The following is a 16,024-nucleotide window of genomic DNA, read 5'->3' as shown; positions in this document are numbered from 1 at the left end:
CACAAAGAATTATCACATTCAAGGTCATCATTTTATAACTTTATCTGATACTACATTCATTATTAAATTGAGAAAAATGTTTCTACAATGTATTTTGTCAAAAAGATACTAATGGTTTCACTCTGATGATTAAACAAAAACATTAGATACTGCTCAATATTAAATGCTAAAACAGTGTGTTTAAATGTTGTATTTATTATGAGTTGTTTTTAAGCCATTTTTATTGCAAAAAATTACATTACTAAACTCCATACAATTCAGAAATTTTTTTTAAAAAAGGACAAAGAAATGGTAGTATATACCTAACACAACAGTTCCATTTAATACACACTATACTGTTAGTACACCAACTGAAAACAATTTAGCTAGCAATTTAAGCACAATATGTCTTACCTTAACATTTTTGTTTTCATTTCTTTTTCTGAACAACTCTGCTTTATTGGACTTTTTCTGCCACCACTCAGTCGAGCATAGGGATTTTGAAAACTCGAATTGTGGGAAGATGATTCCTTATGTACCTTAATTATTGAAGTTTCCTGTTCAGTATAAGTTTTATTTTTCAACTGAGGAGACAGCTTTAGAGTAACAGATTGACTATCAGCACTGGTAGACATCATGGGTCTAGGGATTCGTGAAGAATGAACTGGAGGCTGGGAACCAGAGGTGGGTGAAGTATTCTTTTCCACAACATCTTGTGCAACAGACTGAATAGTAGCATTACATTTATCACATAAGCGAACGCTATTTAAGCTGGTTGCCCTTGAAAGACGAAGAAAGTCAGAGTCAGTGCTTGTGTTAACTCCGACACTATGTTGCTGAATATCGCCACTGTTTCCTACAGAAACATCCGTGATTTTTAATTTAGCACAGTGATCACATAACACACAATTAACATTACTGTCTCCAATACCTACTGTTTCTGTCTGACGAAGCTGGCAATAATCACAGAAAGATTCAAATACAGAATAACTACCACAACCAACTGTTCTAGTTTCGTTGTTTCTACATCTCTCACACCAAGTTTCGTGTACTGAATTACTCCCAACACCTTTGCTCTGTACTTGCAAGTTAGAACAGCGATGGCAAGGTGCATCAAGCATGTTATTTGATCCAACTGCAATACTCTGTGTTTCAATGCTACAACACTTATCACACACTATGTTGTCCACTCTCCCTGTCCCTACACCTCTATCTTTTTTAAAGGGAATGTCTACCTGAATGGATACATGTCGAATATCAATAAAGCTACCTTGCAAACAAACATCCCTAGTTTTAATAGTTGGTGGAGAAACCTGTATTCCTTCCGACATAGTTGCTACGGGAACACAGTTTGTAGCTTGGTGCTTCATCGAGAGTTTATTAGGACCAAGCTCTTGCTGGGTTAGTATATCAGCCATTTTTAATTCTGTGCACGTTCCAAGGTTTTGGTGGGTAGCGATTTCTGTATTAACAGCACAACTGATAATCAATGAAGAACCACATGCTCGAGAATTTTCTGATGCTGTGAGATGTGGTAGAGAATCTCCAACTGCCACACTTTGAAATTTTTGAATGCGTTTTTCTTCACATTTTGGACAGGGCTGAATCTGTGGTGCCACTGACACTTGTTCTTGAACATCACAAGTCAGTTTTTCCAACTTGAATTGGTGGAGTTTCTTGTACAAGTCTGTATTAGTACCTCTAGTTTGGAAGATTTTATTAAATCTCTCTCGACACCTAATACAACTAAGTGTTCGAGGTCTAGATGAGTACTTCTTATCTTTCTTAATCTCTAACTCATTCTCAGAAACTTCAGAAGAGGACGATGAGTCAGGCGAGGATCGTGTCTCTTCTCTTCGATTACATTTAACACAAAATTGCTGCATTGTTACACACACGTTCTCATCACCTATACCAACAGAACGAACCTTCTCTGGAACATGCCCAACACCAACATCTCGGGTAAGTACCAGGCAGTTAGTTCCTGCATTTTTCAGATTCTTTATATTGCTATAGATCAAACTTTGGTTATAGATTCCTTCTTGATCGCTAAATGATTTCTGCTGTACATCAGTAATTACCAGATGCTTCCTTCTGGGGATTCTGGTATTCAACACTGCTGTCACACTAGAAGAAAGATTATCATTACCAGACTCTGATCCACCACTTTCTAGAGTCAAAGACTGAGAATCAAATGTCTTTTGATTCATATGAGAAGCAGATTTATCAGATTGGTCTTGATGTCTTGAAAAGGTAATTTTGTCTCCTCCCTCCTCTTCACCATCACTCTTGGTTCTCTCCATGGTACATTTGTTCTCATCTCCAGTGGTTCCATGCTCTAATTTCTTACCTTTGGCTTTCAACTGAAGCATCAGTAACCTCTTCTCTTCTTTTAATACCGATAGTTTCACCTTTAAAAATAATTGCCCTACATTACTTTATGAACAAAAATACTAATTTCTAAGCTTAAAAAAGCTGATACATAAAACTGATGTAAATTCTGCAAACATTTTTATTTACAGAAATACATATCTTTGAAAACATTTCTTAATACTTACATTTTAAATTTATATATAAATGCTGTATTTGGAACAGAATCAGAAAATCCACTGTAAATCAAGAATATAAAGAATTTTACCTGAAGTATAGGTAAAGCTTTCACTTGCTCTTCTAATTCTCTCATTCTCTGGAGACTTGTGGCCATTTGGTGGCGAATATTTGCTAGAACAAGCTTAGGTATTGTTGCTCCTCCTAGTGATGTGATTGGAGACTGGGTTGTGGCAGTGTTTAGGGATGCCATTGTATCAGCCATCTGTTGAGAGGCAGTAGAGACTGGAGAGAGCTGTAGCTAGATTTTAAAAATAAACGAATATTAGGTACAAGTCAAATAATGAACACAAGCTTTAAGGTTTCTTAAGAATTTTTCTCGTTCATTAAACAATTTATCCTGAGCTGAAAAAAAAGAAAGCAGAATCTCGTGCTGTTGATCTTAATAGGCTTAATTACACTGTCACATACAGTCATGCCCAAACATTCCTTCTATACCACCTTGCTAATTTTTACTACATTCCTGAAAGAATTAGGAAGCTGAAACTTAATTAAGTGAATGTTTTTATTCAACTTAATGAAAGTCAGATTATGAATATTTGTCAGTCAGTAGAACTGACTTCACTTTTCAAACACTTTCTATAAATGTTTTATTCTTATTTACATAGTTTGTCATAAAACATTCATAAACAAAATTTAACAGTTATTGGTCAATTTCACGTGATTCTATTAAAATTCATTAAGAATCTTCCTCACAAAGCTAATGTATTTAAACTCTTACAGAGGAACTAATTAATATATATGGTATCACTTTTTTAGTTTTTATTTTAGCTATAGATACTAGAAATGACTAGATATCCAAAATATCAACTGGCCCTCAATTTAAAAAAGATCATTGGAGCTCTCAGAACTGCAAATATGTCAGTGTTTGAAGTTGGATAAAGATAATGAAAATATTTTTGGTAAAAAAAAAATCCTTTTTGTGTAGAATTTTAAAGGCAATGCATAAAAATTAAAGTACACGAGAAAAGCAAATCCTAAAATAATTAACCTTTTTTTTTTCAATTTGTCATACAAAAACCTGTTTAGAAATGTGACTAACAGATATTAGAAATAGTAGGAAAACCTTTAGGAAATTACAACAAAATTCCAAAGAACTGAAGTAAAAATAATGTTCTAAGAAGTTATCTCACTTTTTATCAAAGTTGATTTTGAACTATAATATTTGGTGTGATGGGGATTTGAACCCTGAACCGTCAGGTTAGAATATGTCTGGTAACAGAATAACTACAAACATTACTTGAAACAATGAGCTGAGATAATTCTGATCTTTACACACCAATTGTTACTTTTTCTTTTTGTTATGTAGTAACTGTAACACTTCCAAATTATGTGCTTGTTATGCAGAATAAATTAATAAAAAACAAGTGCATGGATGGGTAAGTGTGCAACTCCCTCTATGTTAAAACAGTAAAACCTGTCTAATGCAGAATTGCTTGGGACCAAGAAAAATTTCCAACTTAAACAGGTTTTCCAGCTTAGACAGTGAAAGAATTTCCTTAATTACATATAATGTTTGAGTGGAATGTTATACTTGCTTGACTCAAGGGAAGTTAGATGCTTGTGAAAAGTTAGTATACTGTTTATGCTATATTTATCAGAATAAGAACAAAAACAGACATTCAAAATATACACAAGTACACAAAAGTTTAATAAAATTTGAAGACAGAGTCCAATTTCAACTGTTTCATTTTTTTAATGGGCTTTCTCATGCGGTTAAAAAAGAGAACGCTAATTCTACTACCTTTTCATGAAGTTCATTTTCCCTCTTCATTTTTGCATACAATTTGATAGTGTTAATATAAAACTTAATTTGCGATGAAATAGAATTTCTATTTCCTCACTATCTTTCCCATTTTGTTCATATTCTGATTCTCTCACACTCTTATCATCTTGAAATTCTATTAAATCGATTTCATCAGTTTCTGTTAAAACTTTCTTGTCAACAATCACAAAACTTTCCGCATTCACAGAATCATCTGCATGAATCTTCTCAGTTTCGATTTCACTAGAATTGTCATAACAAACAACTTCCCCATAATTTCTGCCATTATCAAGAATAAATCCACAGTTTCTAAAGCACTTTATTACACATTCATGTTTCCCCCATTTGATTGAATGACTTGTATACAATTGCATCTAACACATCAATTTTCATGGTCATTTCAGATGCTCTCTTACAGTGGTCCATGTTTGAAATAATATGCTGAAGTATCAATTTTCTGTATTTCAATTTTATACACTGTATAATTCCATTATCTAGTGGCTGTTGAACTGATGTTGTACATGGAGGTAGAAAGACTAAACGAACACTTGAAAGTTGAACTGTTCGGTGACAAGTTGCATATCTAAGAAAAGTAGAATATTCCTATTTTCTTGTTTCATTCTTTTCTTTAATTTGTTCAAAAATTACTCAAATATAGCACTTGTCATCCAAGCTTTATTATTTGCTTTCCATTACACAGGAAGTTGATTCTTCCTTAAATTTTTGAAACAGTGCAGATTTTCATTTCTTCTCATTACCCATGATTTCTCTAGTTTTCCCATCAGCAAATGAGACCAATAGTACAGTCAACCGTTCATTCGAATAGCAACCTCCAGAATAATGACGGCAGAAAAAAGAACAGAATATATTTAACCAATACTTACTGTAACAAAATGATGGAGAATTTATTAATATTCAAACAAATTATTAATTAAGAAATTAATATTTAATGAAAAACATTTTATCTGCAATTCTCAGGTTCAAATCCTACTAACTGATAGATGAGGTAGGTGAAATATAGTTTTTTTATCTGCTTTATATAGGTTCCATCACACATAGGACCTTTTATAAGAAATCTTAATATAATGCTGCAAAATTTTGATATTTCCAGCTTAGACAGGTTTTACTGTATCTGTATACGAAGACACACAGTAAACACTTTTAATAAAGATTTATGCAACCTGTAGCCTGTCTGAAGTATTTATTGCATGCTTTTAACACAACCTGCACGACTAGAATGTCAGGGTGATAATTTACTTGCAGTTAGGAGAGATATTGAAGGTTGACATCAATTAAGTATATTTAATAAAGCAAGTTTGATGTCACAACAAATAGCTGTATTAATTCTCAATAGTCATTGATGCTATGAGGTACCTGATAATTGTTCATGGAGATTAAAACACAGATAGGAGAAACAATACCTAACAACCTTTACAGCTAATCAGTATAAATATAATGAAAAATAAAAATCATTAAATACCTCTGGTATGTGTATCCCAAAGCTGGAAATGGTTGATTGTGAGGATACAGAGCTCACCGAGTCACTTCGAGTTCTAAATTCTCCTAGTGGTAATGATGGAGTTGAATCTTCAGCATTTTGTTTAGGTGTACTCTCAGTAGCATTTTTTGAAAACTTAGGAGAAGGATGAGTTGGAGTTATAGGAGATAAGTCGGTCGTACTGCTGCTGTCACTCAAAACTATTGAAGGAGGTGCATTGACAAGCAAGTCTACAGGAAGAGTTGCTTTTCGTGAAGGTTTCACACTAGTGTTCTCACTTGAAGAGCTTTGAGATTGGGTATTCAGAAAAGTTTCTTCAAAATCCAAAACAGCATCTCGCAGTGCATCATTGGTTGCTAACAAATCTGGGGGTGGGGCTTGCGGTGGAGTTGAATCCTGCTGTAAAAATTTAGATAACCACTTTTTAAATGTGTAAACACTTTTTTTTTATGTAATGAAGTCTTTACATGGCATGTATAATAATTATTATACATACAGAGGAATTATCATCAAACAAGCTCAGAGTACAGCTACTACAAAACTGTTTCACATCACTTGTGTATATTTTAACTTTAACTGTTTTCTACATGAAGTTAAAATAAAATCTGAAATCCCACATCTCAGCTAGTGAGAAAGTACCCTAAATTGTACATTTCAAACATATTACTAGTTTAAACAGCAATTCCCATATAGGTGGTAAAATTTAATGGAGAATTATTATGTATTTGTACACTTACAATTTATGATAATTACATTAAGCCTAATTTGGCAATTTTACTTATCTGTCATATGTCTAAACTTGGTGTCATACAACTAGTCTGAGCACTAATGGACTGTGTCAGCTGCTGACTGAATTACATTTAGAACAGTTTTCCATAGGTTTTAAAGCACCAGCCATAAACATTTTAAAACTTGCTTTTGATGACAAACTACTTTCAACCACAGTCATAAAAAAGCTACAAAAAATATCTTAATGTGACTCTTCATTATATACTTTACAAAGCTCAACATGTTATTTTGAGAAACCTAAATAGTATTTTTTATACGTAACTAAGCACAAAGCTACACAAAGGGTTATCTGCACTGTACAAACTATAGGTATCAAAACTTTGTTTTTAGAATATATGTCTATAGACTTACTGCTGTGTTACTGGGAGCAGAAAATTTAGCATACATTTTTTTTCCTGTAAATAGAATACACTGCAATAAAACTTCAACATCTTTCTATAAATTTCCTTTTAAGTTATTTTTCCAATAGAAAAAAGTTATTGCAACAGTATACGATCCATTTTGTTAATTTGGTATCACGTTTGAAGCAAAAAGACTTAATAACATACTCCAAGTTTAAGTTTACTAATTAATAATAATAATGATATGAAATTACGGCTCAGACAAGTTTTATTTTCCAATTTGAAATGGTTTGATTTATAAAAATACAGCTGAAAAGTTTACACAATAGTAATAGGAAAATGCTGCAATTAAAACAATAGGAAAGAATATTCACTACATCTCAAATCTATAACTATTATTATTAAAGTGATTTTGAAGAAACAAAAAATTGAATGGATGATAATAACTCTTTAAAACATTAATGTGAAAGGTAGAGCATTATTAGTTTAATTAAAAAACTATTATTTTGAACTTACAGGGACTAGTACAATTCTGTAAAGAGGTTATAAGCAAAAATAATACAACTTCATATTTTGTAGACAAAGAAAAATATTCATGGGGGCATTATGACAAAATTGCAGTGTATGTAACTAATTCAGAATCTCACATAATAATGATTTTAAAAATTATGATTTACAATTTTCTGTGGCTTGATAATTTCTTTCTTCTCTGTTATCCTGGTAGCAGATTCCAGTTGATTCAAGTATGCTTCCATAGACTTCCTCTCTTTTCTTTTATCTTTTTTCAGCTGTTTTAATTGGTCTAGATAGGAGCTGTTGTAGAGTGCTTCACAATAGCGTACAAAGTCTACATCAATATGATAACCATAAGGACAACATTGACAGCTACTTCCACCTTTCAATTTTGCTTCAAAATTATTACGTGGAGCTGGCAATGTGGCAGATCTCCTAATGCTCCCTGTAAGAGATTTAATGGTATTGTTCATCTGACTAAATTATGTCTTAAGTATATCATAATCTTTGTTCTACATAGTTTCACATGAAAACAATAGTTACTCAAAAAGATAAATTTTAAGAATCATATGAACTGAATGTACATGACACTGATCCATTGGAATGACCCTATATTAGAGAAGGAATGTTAACTGTAATTCCAAATTTACTATATATACGTACACAAAATGTAGGAACATGTACAAATCTGTTGTACACACAAAATCAGATGCGTTATCCAGGGTATTAAATCTCAATGTGTGCATGTGGAAATAGACTCTGGAAAGTCAGAGTGCAAGATAACATTCCCATGAATAATAAAAATACTTGTGTTCATTGTACAGTTTGCAAGTTGCATTTGTGCAGCCACCAAAATCTAACTTTTCTCTTCTCTACCAAGAACAGTCACTACATAGTTGATAATTTTGACATAAAATACATTAATACTATATTGAATTGCATTCTGTAAAAGTCATAGCATGCACACTTGGGCCCCACTTGTACAGATAAAAGTTAATGCTATAATATATGTGTAAAAGTGGCTGGTTTGGGTTGAGAAAATATTTTATGCAGAGGAGCGAACAACGTTTCTACCTTCTTTGGTCGTCATCAGGTTCACAATGACCGAAGAAGGTCGAAACGTTGTTCGCTCCTCTGCATACAAAATTTTCTCAACCCAAACCAGCCGTTTTTACGCATATATTTTTCTCTACAAGTGGGTTTTCTCATCATCACTGATTAATGCTGTAATAAAAACAACACTCAAAAAATAAAATTAAAGTTATATAGTATGAAAGAAAAACATTACTTGCCAACTCAACAATTATATGATTAAAGTTAACAATTTAAACTTGGGTTTCTGTCCAACTTTGTTGTGACTACAGAAATTTGAAAAACTGCATTTTGGAAAAAGATATTGATAAAATATTTTAAGTCACAACTTCTGAAAAAAACCAAAAAACTATGGTATTTTCATCAGAAATCCACTACAGTCTATTTTATTTTTTATAGAACTATTACACCATGATGCTACAAGAATGTTGTTAACGAGCAATTCCTACAGAAAAGAAACCATGCAATGAGTGAAATATTAAGTTGGTAGTCTGTAAATACTTATAACTTTCAGTTATTCTTCTGTTGGAAGCTTGAATACAAAACAAATGTTGGCATTTATGAGCTGGGTTTAACTGGCATGTAACTCTTTGTTACTTGAAAGAAGCTTTGGAGGATAATAATAATTTGAGAGGAATTTGAAAACACAGAGATGTGAAGTAGAAAGTGGTAAAATTAATATATAGAATAAACAGATGATAGAATAAACAAACAAACATGTTAGCAGAAATTATGCTAAAAGAAACAAAATCAATACATTTTTAAAAGTAGCATAAAAGTATGAAAAATAGTTGAACAGTATTCTTACTGTTACAAAACAGAAACTACAAAGTGACAGGCAGCATAAAAAATTACATAACACTGTAAAACATAATCTGTGTGCTGAAACCAGTGTTAGACGTAAAAAAATTTACAGAATGCTCATGAATTCTTTAATAACTCGTAAAATGGGCAAAAAAAAAGTAAAACAATACTCAATGAACTGTGAATAAAGACTTAAACTTTACAATAATAATTACCTCATGCAAAGCTTTGTATACTTCAATGCAACTGAAAGTTTACATCAAATAAATGCAAGTTAAATAAAAATCCATTGTTTTCTGTTAATTGAATAAACTAAATACAGATGAGAAAGTACATTTTAAAAGAATGACTTGAACATGTTAATACAGTGAAGGCAGAACAGTCAAGAGTTAATAACTTTAAGTCACACCTAGAAACCATGAAAATGATGGCTGAAAAATTGGAACTATCAAAATCCCATTTGACCCCAGACTTGTCAAGTCCCCTCGGGCAGCTACAATCTTTACCACCTCTGGTCTGTTTGAATAATGTTTTGTAATTGAACATCCAAAAAGAATAAAGGGTCTGGAAGAAGTTTGTTCATATTCATGGTCTTTTGAAGAAACTTATCAGAGTGGAAACTGTAACCAATAGACTTGTGTGGTGATGGCATGGCTCCATGTAATGGATGAATGACATATAGGAACAAGGTTAGCCTAAGCAAGAGAGTTTGCAAAACTTCTATAAAGTGCAAGTATCAAGTACTGTTTGTGAGTCAGCGTTAGTATTTACAACTCAAAGTAACAATACAAGTGTCTAAATTAATGGTTTAATACACTTGTTGATGACAAGAAACCCACTTGAAATAAAAATGTATCTCAGAACAGCTGGTATGCATATTAACACTTTTATTGATAGAGAGAGAACAATGTTGTTCAATAAAAGTGTTAATACCCATACCAACCACTCTGAAATGCTGTTGAATACACAGTTCAGAAGACAAAAGATAAACATCATAGAAATGTTTATTTTCTACCTGCTAGGGCTAAAATTTTAAGTGAAATGTCACATGTTTACAAATTGAATCATGACTAATGTGTAGTCACATTAGACAATGTTACTAGTTTTAACTGTTAAAACAACCTTAATCATTAGTAAGGTATATTTCCTTATTTATATTTTTCAAAGATATAGTTTGTTTCAAGCTAATTATTAATTTTTAAATAGATGTCAAAGCTATTTTTCTCTAACAAACCTACAAGTCCCCAGAAAGAGCCTTACTGAAAGAAAAAAGCATATATGTAACAATGAGAAACTGAACTTGTATATATATATATATATCCAGAAAATATTTGTTTTCCTTGTACCCCCAGTTACTTTGTTTTTAAATCCAGGAAATATTTTGGTTATAAATCCTACAAAGCAATAACAAAACATTTTATGAAATTGTCCAGTAATAACAAACAGTAACTGCTCAAATATAATTTAACTTATCAATAATGAAATACTTGCATCATGATATTAAAAATATCAATATACTGTTTATTTCACTGAATAACATTAAGAACTACATCCAAACCAAATAAACTTAAATGATCAAATAGCCTGTTTGGAACAGCATTGAACTCAATATCCAAAAATTTTAGGATTCAGGCAGTTTTTACCTGTTGCAAAATTGTCCAACTAGTTCTAATAAATGTAAATCAAATATAAAACTAAACCAAAACCTCAGGTAACAAATGCAATTTAAATTAGTTAATGTTTTTTACACATTCAAAGTGAATCTTTAATAACTTGTCCTCGTTACCAACACAATTAGCCAACTAGCCCCAGGGGATACTGATCCATGTTGTTTTGAACGTCATTCAGAGGATGCAAAAAAATTAAGATCTCATACAATCCCCAGCTCTACTATCCTAGTGATCAATGATAAGAAATAGTTTTCTGTTTGCGAGGCAAGCCATGTGGTTGTACATGTACACTGTAGACCTACACATATGTATGTATATAGGTTATTATTTCTTACAGCTTTTCAGGCAAGTACTTTTCTGCATTATCAAATAAGAACACATTTATAAATTTGGCAATTTCTTTTACTCCACTTCAGTCACAATTTATACATCTCAATACTATCACTCCAGACAAACACAATTATAAACCATAAATAAAACAATTGTGACAAAACAAAGAATTTTTACAATACCATAATTCTTGGTGTTTTCCATTTCTTTCTTCTCACTTGAGACTATTTTACATTCTGGCTGTTGTTCCATTTTCTTAGTGGCCTCTCACCTAGTTAGTTTGCAAAATTTTTTTTTTTATTATATATATTCACTACAAACATTTCTTAATGAAAACAGTTTATAATAATCTCAGATATGGCTGGAATCTAGAAATCAAACATTTAAACTTAAAAAAAATATATAAACAAATATAAAATAACACAAAGTTTTTCATATATCTTCCATTACTGGAGGTTAAGAAAGTGGTTAGGGATTTTATTGCCAAGTACTTGGAGTTTAATATTACATATCTACACAATAACACAACATAGCCACTTTAAAAAACCTTTATATATCTTTCATTCATATTTAGTAAAGCTACATGTGCCACAAAAGAAAATGAAATAGCATTGGAAGCATATTCATACTTGTAATAATATAAACATAATACACATATACATTAAATGTATAGGTATAATACAAAACATTAAAAAAATAATATTACATTCCAGCTAATCAAACAGCTGGCTAGAGTTATTATAATACAAGGCTTATAAAATGGTTCTAATGAAAACACTGAAACATAAACTGAACCACTTGTATAAAAGCTAACTAGGACTGACTATGTTTAAAGTGACTAAGAATAATGGACAAAGGTAAACATTTGCAATATTAAAGATAACATCTTACATGTTTGATGATTGTATGAGTTGTGTGAAGAGTGAAACACACAAAAAACCAACTAGAATTATTTTTTAAAGGAAAAAGAAATAAATAATAAATAAAAAGTAAAGAATACCAGGGTGAGATAACAGTTTTGGCTAATAATGTGTTTTAAAAAGCCAATATTGGATAGAGATCTCATTAGAAATTCTAAGGTCAAGTAGGGTGAAAGAAAGTAGTAAGAACAAAAACCATATTTGGATACATCAACAAAACACAAATAAAAGAAGAAACAGTGATGGCAGGTTAAAGAAGTGATGCAGGATTATTTCCAAGCTGGATCTTTACATCTCACATGTCAACATCTGTATCTTTAATCCAGAAAGACATGCAAAACAAACCTATCATTTAAATGTATGAATGAAATTAATCAAACATGACAATCATGAGTATTAAGTGGGTGTGTTTTCTTACAGTAAAACCACATCAGGCTATCTGGGAATCAAACCCCTAATCTTAGCATTGTAAATCTGTAGACTTTTCAAAGTACTTTAAGTATAGTATGCAATTAATAAAGTTCTTTTTTGCACTTTCCATAATCAACATAAACTGTTTAAGAATATGTATATCCAAGCTACATACTACATATTAAAATGCATTGAAAAAGGGAAAAAATACGTAGTTCTTTGACTTAAACAAAATAAAAGCCATTTATTGGCTATTTTATTAGCTGATGTTATAGCTCTAATGAGGATGTCCACTAATATAACAATCTTTAAGAGTGACAACCCAACAAAGGCTTTTTTCACTAGCAACAGTCTATTTCACATCTTGGTTCAAAGCTAATGATGTCACAATTTTGACTCACTTCTATCTCATTTTACACAAAATAAATCTCAGAAAAGGTGATAAAAAGTTACTCATCAATAGTATCAACCATTAATCATTTTTAATCAGTGCTTATAAAATACCTAGGAACTCAGTTAACCAGAACTTGTATTAAAGTCACTGCTAAATCTCATTTCTGTTCGTGGCAGATACTAATAAAATACGTGCATCATATTTTAGAAGATTGAAAGCATGTGGAAAATGATATAAAGCCCTTTTCTTCATTTAGATATAATTACATGTATATTATTGCACATTCAACTACATGGCACTGATAAATCAAAAATTTTTGAAGGATATGTTAGTCTAGTACTAAGACAATTCTATAAAAATGCCCAAAGTACATCAACTTCGCTCACTTAAACATACTGAAAACAAAAAAGTTCTAAAGTAAAAATATTTAAAATATGTTTTACGTTTCTTCATGTTTTAATTTCAACATTTTAAACCAGATATTTTGTTCTGTTACAGAAATATTTGATTATGTAAAGTTGTTTTAACAGCAACAAAAAGTTTTGATTAAACATAAATCTAAGTTTTCACATTCCATCCCATCAAATTTTGTTCAAATAAAGTTTTACTTCGTAAATTCACCGATAATGGCGTCCAGTAAATAATTCAAATAAAGCAATACTCGCCTTTATTGTTGGGGAAAAATTCATTTTCAAACCATCGCTGTATTATTTTATTTTACCAATAATTTTCATCACCTATTTCTTTTGTATGCTTAACTTATAATTCTTCCCATCAATTTGTACTAGCTTTACTTACGTTTTTTATATCTTATGTCAAATAAATAACTCTTTTCAAATGATTTCCCTTGAAACGATTTATCAGTAAACTTCATGATTCATAGATTTAAAAACAAAAAATCGACTGATTGGTGTAGTTTACTAATTCTAACCTTCACTTGTATTCATGCCAACAAAAATAAATCATTTAAATACGTTAATATTTCATTTCTCAAAAATATTTTGTATACTTACATGACAGAACTGCAGATTTAAACTGTAAAAAAAAGGAGAGAGAGAGAGATATGGGCAAGCAGAGAATTTTTATACAGGAGAAAATAAAACTTATACTAACATAAAAGCAATTACGATGCAACACTGAGCTTCAATAAACGTAAAGCGTTTGAAAAAAGCACACACACAACATCATCTCTAGCTAGAGAATTATATTAAACTTACTACCACGCAACTACTACTGTCAGAATTCCCCAACAAATACGACCGCCTACAGCTACTGCGGAGAAAGTTCAAACACGCCCCAGGATAAACGAGCGTCCCGACACAATAACCTACCGGTAGCTCCAGTGCTCTTACAATGAAAAAAATTTTTCGGCCCGGGAAGTACCAAACATAAAAAACAAGTTAACTTTAGCAATGATTAAAAAACTATAATAAATTAACTTAATAATACCTCGAAAATTATCTTATATGGCTACAAAACAAACTCCGAATTCATCACGACTGTAAATAACTTGTAAGAACAGAAATATTTGGTAAATCATATTTAAAAAAACGCGATAAAACTCCAGCGCTTCTGATAGATGAATATATCTTCTTGGATTGTGAATAACAAATGTTTAAAAACACCACTTAGGAAGCTCTTTCTAAATTTTGTTTTTGCTCTAATGCTTTTCTGGTCATAAGCACTATTTATATAAACTTATGGTCGAAGTAATTTTTTATAAGCTATGTCATCTTAACTTTATCAAACTTAATATATGGTAATGTTTTAAACTGCCGTTTGTTTTTCTACAGGTTATTCGTGCCTTAATATTGGTGGTGTTTTGTTTTGTTTTTTAATTTGGTGTCCTTGATGTATCATTCAATTTGTTGTTTTATCCAGTTTACGTAAATCTAAAGGTGTCTTTTTTTCTGTAGCTTTAGTGTGCAATTAAAGAATGAGGAACAATCCTATCAGACAATAAGAAAGTGTTATTTAGTTCATGATTGGTGTAAATAATGGTGGAATACCCACATCTCAGAAACGCTTATTCAAAAATTCCCATTACAACCCCTATCCACCCCCTAACATGCTATAGAAATAGGCCAGAGGCATATTTTGTGTTAACCATTGCCATGTTTTGAGATTTCCAAAACTTCTCAGTAGAGTACCCTGGCTACTCATTCAGCAATATAAATGCAATATTTGTTAAATATTTAAAGTACGGGAGTGCGAGCAGCTCAGCGTAGAGCTCTAATATATACATATTTATCCTGTTTTAAACGTCCGTCAAAATCATGTGATACAGAGACGGAAGTAACAGAACTATCTGGACCTTAAATAAAAAATAATAGTTATATCATACGATTACACTTTAAGTACAATATCAAAATTGTGAAATGTGTAGATCATTACATCAGGGGCCCGGCATGGCCAAGTGTGTTAAGGCGTTCGACTCGTAATCCGAGGGTCGCGGGTTCGAATCCGGTCGCACCAAACATGCTCCCCCTTTCAGCCGTGGGGACGTTATAATATGACGGTCAATCCCACTATTCGTTGAAAAAAGAGTAGCCCAAGAGTTGGCGGTGGGTGGTGATGGCTAGCTGCCTTCCCTCAAGTCTTACACTGCTAAATTAGGAACGGCTAGCACAGATAGCCCTCGAGTAGCTTTGCGCAAAATTCAAAAACAAACAAACATTACATCAGAATTTGTTAGTAGCCTTAACATACATCCTAGTGATTATACTTTAACAAGATCTGTCTGATCACGCAGATTTACTGATCATATTGGCATGTAGTGATAAAATAAACGTATGAAAATATTCACATATTTATTCCGATATTTTAGAACACTGGGACAACGCGCCCTTTCGAGTGGCTTGAAATTTTTCGCAATAATACATCAAGCGATTTGGGATAAACCTTAGCACGC

The 16,024-nt window shown here is 31.8% G+C and overlaps 1 protein-coding gene across 23 annotated transcripts in view; it reads right to left on the bottom strand.

The window, feature by feature from the left end:
- The window catches only part of LOC143245160 (uncharacterized), a 64,552-nt gene that overhangs the window by 26,941 nt on the left and 21,587 nt on the right, over positions 1-16,024 (bottom strand). For 16 of the 23 annotated variants that reach the window (XM_076491155.1, XM_076491177.1, XM_076491154.1 and 13 more), the window contains 5 exons: positions 11,571-11,659; positions 7,657-7,937; positions 5,832-6,248; positions 2,618-2,827; positions 394-2,390 (listed from right to left, as the gene is read on the bottom strand). In XM_076491155.1, coding sequence (XP_076347270.1) covers positions 394-2,390; positions 2,618-2,827; positions 5,832-6,248; positions 7,657-7,937; positions 11,571-11,640 — 2,975 coding nt within the window. In that variant the 5' untranslated portion in view covers positions 11,641-11,659. The other 7 variants (XM_076491153.1, XM_076491175.1, XM_076491167.1 and 4 more) reach the window with 6 other exon arrangements.

Source organism: Tachypleus tridentatus, chromosome 2 (assembly GCF_004210375.1).
Source record: "Tachypleus tridentatus isolate NWPU-2018 chromosome 2, ASM421037v1, whole genome shotgun sequence".
NCBI classification, from domain to species: domain Eukaryota; kingdom Metazoa; phylum Arthropoda; class Merostomata; order Xiphosura; family Limulidae; genus Tachypleus; species Tachypleus tridentatus.
Note: the sequence above shows the minus strand (reverse complement) of the source record. Positions and strands in the feature narration are given on the sequence as shown.